The sequence below is a fragment of the Otolemur garnettii genome, unplaced genomic scaffold (genome assembly GCF_000181295.1).
Source record: "Otolemur garnettii isolate 467f Iridium unplaced genomic scaffold, OtoGar3 scaffold00310, whole genome shotgun sequence".
Taxonomy (NCBI): Eukaryota; Metazoa; Chordata; class Mammalia; order Primates; family Galagidae; genus Otolemur; species Otolemur garnettii.
This window is the reverse complement of record NW_003852705.1, coordinates 281,499-290,215: the sequence shown is the minus strand read 5'-3', so window position 1 is coordinate 290,215 and position 8,717 is coordinate 281,499. Positions and strand designations below refer to the sequence as shown.

Here is an 8,717-nt window from a genome sequence, read left to right as displayed (position 1 = left end):
CCTGGGCCTGCCAAACAACAATGATGGCTGCAGCCAAAAAAATAGCTGAGCGCTGTGGCAGACGCCTGTGGTCCCAGCTACTTGGGAGGCTGAGGCAGGAGATTCACTTTAGTCCAGGAGTTGGAGGTTGCTGTGAGTTGTGATGCCACGGCACTCTACCCAGGGCGAGAGCTTGAGGCTCTGTCTCAAAAAAAAAAAAAAAAGTCCCTTCTATACTAATTTTCTTAAGTGTTCTGATCATGAAAGGATGCTGGATATTGTCAAAAGCTTTTTCTGCATCAATTGAGAGAATCATATGGTCTTTTTATTTTGTTTATGTGATGAATTATATTTATAGATTTATGTATATTGAACCAGCCTTGAGACCCTGGGATAAAACCCACTTGGTCATAGTGTATAATTTGTTTGATGTGTTGCTGGATTCTCTTTGGTAGGATCTTGTTGAATATTTTTGCATCAATATTCATTAGTGATTTTGGTCTATAATTTTCTTTTCTTGTTGGATCTTTTCCTGGTTTGAGAATCAAGGTGATGTTTGCTTCATAGAATGTGTTGGGTAGTATTCCTTCTTGAAAACCAATTTTAGATGCTATTCACTTAAAAATGACATAACCAGGAGACATACTGGAATTGATATCCCATTGCTGGCCAGCTCTGTCTGGTCGTTTAATATTGACTAAACCAGAAACCAAGGGCTAGAAACTCTCCCAAATTGCTGTCAAAATATTAACGGTCTCCAAAATGCTGATTGTCAAAACAAGCCTGTACATCAGACATTGCCGGTTCTCACTTGCACCTTTCTCCTATAGCAGAGGTCCACTGACTTTTGAGATGCTTTTTGAATCGTCTATTAAGTTCTGATATATCTTAAGGTCTCTTTCTAGGTTATTAATTTTGTTGTATCAGTTGATCTCTATTGATACTTGTGCAAGTTCTCATGTGCATATACTCTCTATATATAATTTTTTGTTGTTTTGTTTTAGAGACAGTGTCTCACTTGGTTGCTCAGGCTGGGCTTGATCATAGCTCACTCCTCATAACCTCAAACTCCTAGGCTCAAGCAGTCCTTTGCCTCCGCTTCCTAAATAGATGGGACTACCAGCACATACCATCATGCCCAGCTAATTTTTTTTAAAAAATAGATATGGGTTCCATTATTTTGCCCAGGCAGGTCTTGAACTTCTGGCCTCATGGGATCCTCCTGACTTGGCCTCCCAAAGTGCTCAGTTTACAGGTGTGAGGCATCTCATCCAGCTCTGTATTTTTTGGATTGTTTAGATTCCAGTTTTAATTTCTGTGCAGTAGTCTCAGAAAGGATTCTCAAAAACAACCTTTGAATTTTCATGGTATAAACATTTTGCTATCATGTTCAAGCTTATTCCATTTTATCCAGGGCTGAACCTTTCTTTGATTCTAAATACAGCCCTTTCTTAACCTGGATAGTATGGGGAAAGTAGGATGTTTCTTTATGTAATTTTGCTTGCAGTTGGGACTAAAGATACCTATCTCTGTTGTTTAACAAATAACCCTTTACCACAGTTACCTTTTACAAAACAAATGGGGGAGAAAGAGGGGTAGAAAATGTATTATTTTTGAAGTACACCTTCTATAACATGCATTTATTAACTCTTCAAAAGAATGATTAAAATAATTTTTAACAATTAGCTTTAAAAGAGTGAACATGTGTATATATTCCTTTGATTGATGCTGAGAACCTTTGTTGAAGCAAAGAAGGGTTATGCTCTTTTTTCTCTCTTTGTCTGTCAACACTAGAGTTAGGTTTAGTCCAAAATGGTAGTGATTTGCTCACTTTATGCCTTCTGTCAGCAGGTGTGCTGCCGCCAGACTGATTACTGGCAATTTGTGAAAGACATTCGATGGCTCAGTCCCCACTCAGCCCTTCATGTGGAGAAGGTAAGAAGGAAAGGAGAGCTGGTATGCTCAGATGTAGCTGCATTTCTTCACTACTTGTTCTGTCACAAGAGTCTCCTAGACAAGAAGAACATAGTTGTCAAGTTCCTGTTAACTGAGGAAAGGAAATTATTCCCATAGAGCTGACTTGGAGGGGAGAGTTACTGCATTTTAAAAAATAAACCTGCAGGCCAGGTGTAGTGGGCTCACACCTATAATCCTAGCACTCTGGGAGGCCGAGGCAGGCTGATTGCTTGAGCTCATAAGTTCTGAACCACCCTGAGCAAGAGCAAGACCCTGTCTCTAAAAATAGCCAGGTGTTGCAGCCAGCGCCTATAGTCCCAGCTACTTTGGAGGCTGAGACACGAGGATTGCTTGAGCCCAAGAGTTTGAGGTTGCTGTGAGCTGTGATGCAACAGCACCCTACCAAGGGCAGTGAAGTGAGAATCTGTCTCAAAAAAATAAATAAAAAATAAACCTGCAAATCCACGGTCCAAGCTACTTTATCTCCTTTTGGGAAGGGATGAAAAGGTTTTGTTGTCTTCAAAAACTCTGGGTATATGGGACCAAGGTGAAGCATTTCAAAATCCAGGGCAAAAGGCAAGAGGTTCCTTAAAGCAGCAGAGAAAATGGGAACTGATAAGTTGATAACTGTTCAAGAAGAAGATGTTGTACCAATCAGAAAGAAATGTAAGGTTTCTGGAAGGAAGTATCAGATGGAGCCAAGTATGTTCCTAATGGCTTTGGCTACCACTGTAGCAGTCCAGTTTTCTCTCCTCTCACAGCTCAGTTAAGGAAGTTGAGCTCAGTGAAGTTAGGTGACTTGGCCAAAGTTACATAGCTAATTCAGAGTAATCACTGCCTATTTTATGTATGTATTTATTCAATTTTTTATTATGGGAAATTTCAAATATATATATAAAATTAGAAGAGTGAAATGAACTGTGAAATACCCAACACCTGACATGACCAGTCTAGTTTCATGTATATCCCAGATTCATTGCTGAGATGGTATCAGGAAAGGTAACTCATTTCTACATGATTAGACAACTAAATTACAGGGTGTCTTACTGGCCTTTTTCATGAGACAAGGCCAGAGCCCATAGATTTTCTTTGTCCTTCTCACTTGACTTTTCCCACCAAACCTCGCTCCAACTTCCTTTTCTAAAATGTACTGTAGTCATTTCCCGTTAGAAGTTGCCTGCAGTTGCTATCTATGCATTTTTTGCACTGATTTGGGGCTATGAAACTGTACTTTTAGAGACAGCCAAATAGGAGGAATTCCCAAATAAAGAATGCCTTGACTAGAGCCAAAATGAAGTTCTCAGATGGCTCTCTTCTCTTTAGTGGAGAATATTTGGTGACATTTTTTGCTAGGTCCTTTGTTCCAGATTTTTGTTGTATTTTTTTGAAATAGAGGCATCTGAGAGAAGCCAAGAAGCAAATTCATCCTTCTTCTAAATACCCCAGAACAGATTTCTTTTTGGAGTTAGAACATAAAGAGCCAGATTTAGCGGCTTTGTCCTCTCCCAGTGCTATGTGTCAAGTTTTAACTTTTTAGTCCCTGACCAGTGGCCCAGTTCAGTATTGAAGCCATTAATCCCTTCTGTTGTTCTCTTTCTCCAATATCCTCTAATGCCAAGTGGAGGAAAGTACCTCTGAGGGTCTTACATGTCTCAGGTAATTTAGTTCTCAGGTCGGTAGGCCTCAATCTTGCTGTGTCTTCCAGGATGTATCTTTTGACTCATGCCTGTTTGCTTCCCAGTTCATCCACTTACATGAGAATGGCCAGACCAGTGGTGATGGTGTGAGTGAGCGTGCCATTGCAGAGTTGTGGCTGCAGCACAGCTTGCAGTGCCACTGTCTGTCAGCCCAGCTCCGACCTCTGCTCGGGGATAGACAGTATATCAGAAAATTCTACACAGGTAGGTGAGGCCACTTAACATTGGTGCTTATACATCTTCATTCTCTTCTACCTCACTATTTTATAGAAACGTCCCTCTCACCTGAGAGCCTCATTTTTACTTGGTGCCCTGGGGATTCTACTCAGAAACATGTATCCAGTCTTCCCTTTCACCTTCTGTGTAAAACACACTCAGACTTATGCTAGGGTCTTTCCCTACTCCCATACGCACAAACCAATAAGAATAACTACCATTTACTGAGAGTTTTCTATGTTCCAATCACTGTTACACTGTATCATACTCTTCGCAGCAGCCCTGAGAATTGGCATTAGTATCCTTGCTTTCCAGCCAGAGACACTCAGCTAAAGGAGGTTTGTGACTAGACCCCAATCACCCACGCTAGGATTCAAATCTGGATTGTTCTAACTCTGATGCCTCTTGCCTTGGCCCCTTTGCTATATGTACATTATTTAGCCTCTTCTCTACTTGCTTGTTCCTGAATTCCCTTCACTCCACAATGGCATTCTTCTACCTTATTCATTTTTACTTTATTTCTCTCTCTCCCTGAGCTTCTCCTAGGACCAAACAGGGAGGCTAGAGATGTTGGGCTCCGTCACCATGGTAGCTTTTCTCTCCCCAGATTCTGCTTTCCTGCTAAGTGACGCCCACGTCACGGCCATGCTCCAATGCCTGGAAGCAGTGGAACAAAACAACCCCCGCCTCCTGGCTCAGATTGATGCATCTATGGTAAAGGGGAAAAGCGGCTGTCTGTATCTATACTGGGTCCCTGGACCCCTCACTGTGATGTACCCTTCTATAGCAAGCTACTTAAACAGTTGTGAGCTTAAAGGTTTTCATTTTATAAAATGCGTAGAGAGAAGGGAAAGTACTGTGAAGTACCTATTGAAATAAGAAGTCTAAGCTTAGGTCTGTCTGCTGGGAGCAGGGGTTATGCTTTTTAAATGCCTGGGATCCTTAGTCTGAGTAAGTATCTCCTTAAGGCTTGACAGAGAGCTGGAGAGAAGAGGATGTTTCTGAATCAGGAGTAGGGTTTAGTGTCAGGCCTATATGGTTTAGTGTTACATGGAATCTTTTTTTTTCTTTGATATAATTTAAAGAAAATTTTGTAATACAAAGGAAATTTTGCCTATACTTAAATCACCCCATCACTAATATTCAGGTCAGTGTCTCAGCTAGAATGGAATTGAAGTCTCTATTCCTTTTAGAAGGAGATTCCCATCTCTCCTGTTTCTTTTGATTATTGGTGACTATTCATTGAACACTTCCCATATGCCAGGCATGGTGCTGTCTATGTACAGTTTAATGCTCACAACTCTATGAGCTAAACATTAATCTGATTTTACAGAGGCCACTGAGGCATGGAGTAGATAAGGCATTTGTCCAAAGTTTGGACCAAATAGCTTATAAGTGATAGGGCCTGGATTTGAACCTGGGTCTGTATGACTTCTGATTCCATATGCATAAACTTTTTTTGTTTTTCTTCACAAACCAAGAAGAGTTCTGGACACATGCATAATCTTAAGCACTTTGTTGTGCTGCCTCCATGATAAAGCACTCTTGGTTTGACCACCTGGAAGGATTCTAGTACAGAAGCTGTGAGGTATAGCAAGACTTTAAAGTTTCGAAGTTTTAAGTTGTGTGCCATAGTAGAGGGTAACTGTGCTATAACTGTAGGCTATAGGTAAAGTCCATGCCTATTGCCAAAGGCCAGCTTCTACCAGCATTTCTAAAGTACTGAGTGCCCCTCTCTGAGGCCCGGTATCCTTGACTGTGACACATTTTGTTTTGTTTTGTTTAGTTTGCCAGAAAGCACGAGAGCCCGCTATTGGTGACAAAGAGCCAGAGTTTGACAGCTCTGCCTGGTTCCACATACACGCCTCCAACCAGCTATGCTCAGCAATCCTACTTTGGGTCCTTCTCTAGCCTGCATCAATCCGTACCCAACAACAGCTCAGGTACAGGGGCAGGAAGGGGTGATTGATTACATATATCCCCAGCCATGGAAAGTAGAAGACTTTGTTGCTGCTCACAGGTTGAGAATTGAGCATAGGGTTGGTGCTGTTTGTCAAACTTCATGTCTTAATAATAGATGTGTTAAAAAGTTATATAGTGACAAGCCTAAGATAATTCAGTAGAATCATTATATAATGGGAAAGAGAGATGTTTTCAGATTTCCCAAGTTTCTAAACCAGATAGCCAAGAAGGCATTTAAATAATAGCTAACATTTATTGATTGTTTACCACATGCATGCTCTTTAATAATCAATTGATATGTATTATCTCATTTGATCCTTAAAATAATCCTATGAGGTATAGGTATTATTGCTCATTTTCTAGATGAGGAAGTACTTACTAAGGCTTCTAAACAATTTTTTTACTTTGACTTTTACTAGGTAATACCATGGGTCCTGTGCAACCAGTAATAATAAAGAGTTTGAAAGAGTTTGGTCCTTAGTTGTGGAAAAGCCCTTTTCCATATATACTGTAGGATTCTTTACTCTTTATTTTTCTATCCTAGATAGAAGATCTAATTCTGTTTCACTCTCTGGCCTACCACGGAAACTTCAAGAAAGCAGAGGGAACGTCACACCAGTGGAAGATCAAACCATCCAACCCTCCCAGCTCTCAGTCTCTGCACTAGCCAGGGATTCCCCTTCAACCCCAAATGAGATGAGTTCCAGCACTCAGACCAGCCCCATAGAGGCATCCTGGGGCAGCAGCCAAAATGATTCCCCAAGTGATGCCAGTGAGGGCCCTGAGTACCTGGCCATCGGCAACCTGGAGCCCCGAGACCGGACTGCCAGCTGTCAGAGTCACAGCAGCAACGCCGAGAGCAGCAGCTCCAACTTATTCTCCTCTAGCAGCTCTCAGAAGCCAGACTCTGCTGCCTCTTCCTTAGGGGACCAGGATGGTGGTAGAGAGAGCCAACTGTCCAGTGTGCTTCGTAGGTCCAGCTTTTCAGAGGGCCAGACACTCACTGTCACCAATGGGACAAAGAAGAGCCACGTTCGCTCCCATTCAGATACCAACATTGCCTCCAGAGGACCCCCAGGTAATGATGAGCACTAGCTGCTAGTTAGCAAGGTGGCCCCTGAATTTAGAGCACAAAGGAAGGTTTGGTTTTGAAAGTTTTTCAAAGAAGCAGAAAGAGAGGTTATGTATCTGAAGACACAGTATTCTGCTTTGTAATGCGAGAGAGGAGTTTATAATATAATACCAATAACTCAAAATCTCTGAGTTTGTTTGTGTTTGTTCCATTGTACATTCCTAAATATTAAATGCTTTCCTAGATTCTTTACTAGTTCCTTAGCATCAGAAGATAGTATGACTCAAGTTTTAAATGTCTGTCAGACTGAGGGAAAGTATTAATGAGCTTTAAAAATAATCCCATTAAATTTCTTCTCTCTTCCTGTGGTTTCTTAGACATTTGGTCAGGATGTAATACCAATATGAGAGAAAGTGATATTAGGATTTTCTAATTAAAATTGGGGCAATAGTATGGGGTGGTGTGACCTAGTCACCAAGTAGGTGAGGCTGACTGCTGCATTATTCAGGCTGAGAGGCAGTCAGGTAAGGAGGCCCTGGCCACTGGGACCTCCGACACAGAAGCATCGGCTGGTAGCAGGAGCAGACTAAACTGAGGGAAGGTCGGTTTCATTGCTTTTTTCATCTCCCTGCCATCATCTTTCCTGTGTTTTTGATATCTGGCAGGCTTTGGTTGCATTTAATTTGTAGTAGAATCTCTCTAATAGCAAGTATAATATGGACCTTTGTCCTCAAAGCCATTCTGTGTCAGGAAAGCCCCAGAAATAAAATATTAAAAGTTCAATAAGACCAAAAAATAAAAAAGAGGATTCCCTTTAGCAACTGGAGCTGCCATTGCTTTCTCTTTGTGATTTTTAGAAAGGCAAGAGCTAAGGTCCTCATCTAAAACCTGCTGAATGACAAACTTTTATTTCTGTTTCCCTCAAGCCTGTGATTTAACTTATTTGAACTCCCTAGGAGAAAAATCTCCAAATTAAAGCCTGTCTTCCCATGAGCTTTCTTAGACGTGAAGATCCTTACCTCTGCTACTACAGGCCTGGAGTCTACCATACTCCAAGTCACTGGCCTTTGAGCATGTATAACTTTCCTGCCCCCATCCTTGAATCCATGTGGATTCCAGAAGCCACAGTAACCTACCTTGAAAAAAGGAAGCCAGGGAAAACCTTTGCAGAAGGGTCTCAGGAAGTATGGTTCATGAATAGCTTCTTATACAAGTCATCCCTCCTTCAGCACTGGGATTTCCTCTGAGGAATTACATCCCCACTTCTGTTAGGTAAAATTTAGACTACTCTTTTTTTTTTTCCCTCTTTCTCTATTCTTATTTGCTCTGTCTGGACTCTCCTCTCTGCACCCGTCTATCTACAGGAGGCCCCAGGAATATCACCATTATAGTTGAAGATCCCATTGCAGGTTTGGGAGTCAGTCTTCCACCTCCTAATTCTTCTGCTTCTTCTCTGTGACCATCATGCTTAGTTCAGCATCTCCTTTTCCAGTCTGGTGTCAAATCAAGTCTGGCTAGTCAGGTCCTGCTGTGATGCTTGGACCTATCTATAAAGTGTCACTAATACTTCATGTGATGTGTTTTCTGCCGACAACTTCCAGATGCCTCCTTTAGTCTCCCAGCAACTTCTAGGAGGCAGAGTTAAGACTTACCAATTCAGTTTTGCTCAAAAGTGAAACTGAGACCTGCTGTCTGTCTAATTCATCATGATAACTCCCATGGATGAATTCTTTTTTTTTTCTGAGACAGAGTCTCAAGCTGTCCCCCTGGGTAGAGTGCTGTGGGATCACTCACAGCAACCTCCAACTCCTGGGCTCAAGTGAGTCTCCTGCCTC

The 8,717-nt window shown here is 41.7% G+C and overlaps 1 protein-coding gene across 5 annotated transcripts in view; it reads left to right on the top strand.

The window, feature by feature from the left end:
- RUBCN (RUN and cysteine rich domain containing beclin 1 interacting protein) overlaps nt 1–8,717 on the top strand; it is a 94,511-nt gene that overhangs the window by 63,079 nt on the left and 22,715 nt on the right. For 3 of the 5 annotated variants that reach the window (XM_023509019.1, XM_023509017.1, XM_023509020.1), the window contains exons 3-7: nt 1,831–1,914; nt 3,677–3,836; nt 4,456–4,562; nt 5,635–5,791; nt 6,355–6,888. In XM_023509019.1, coding sequence (XP_023364787.1) covers nt 1,831–1,914; nt 3,677–3,836; nt 4,456–4,562; nt 5,635–5,791; nt 6,355–6,888 — 1,042 coding nt within the window. Of the gene's footprint in view, nt 1–1,827; nt 1,915–3,676; nt 3,837–4,455; nt 4,563–5,634; nt 5,792–6,354; nt 6,889–8,717 lie in introns of all 5 variants that reach the window. The other 2 variants (XM_023509018.1, XM_023509016.1) reach the window with 1 other exon arrangement.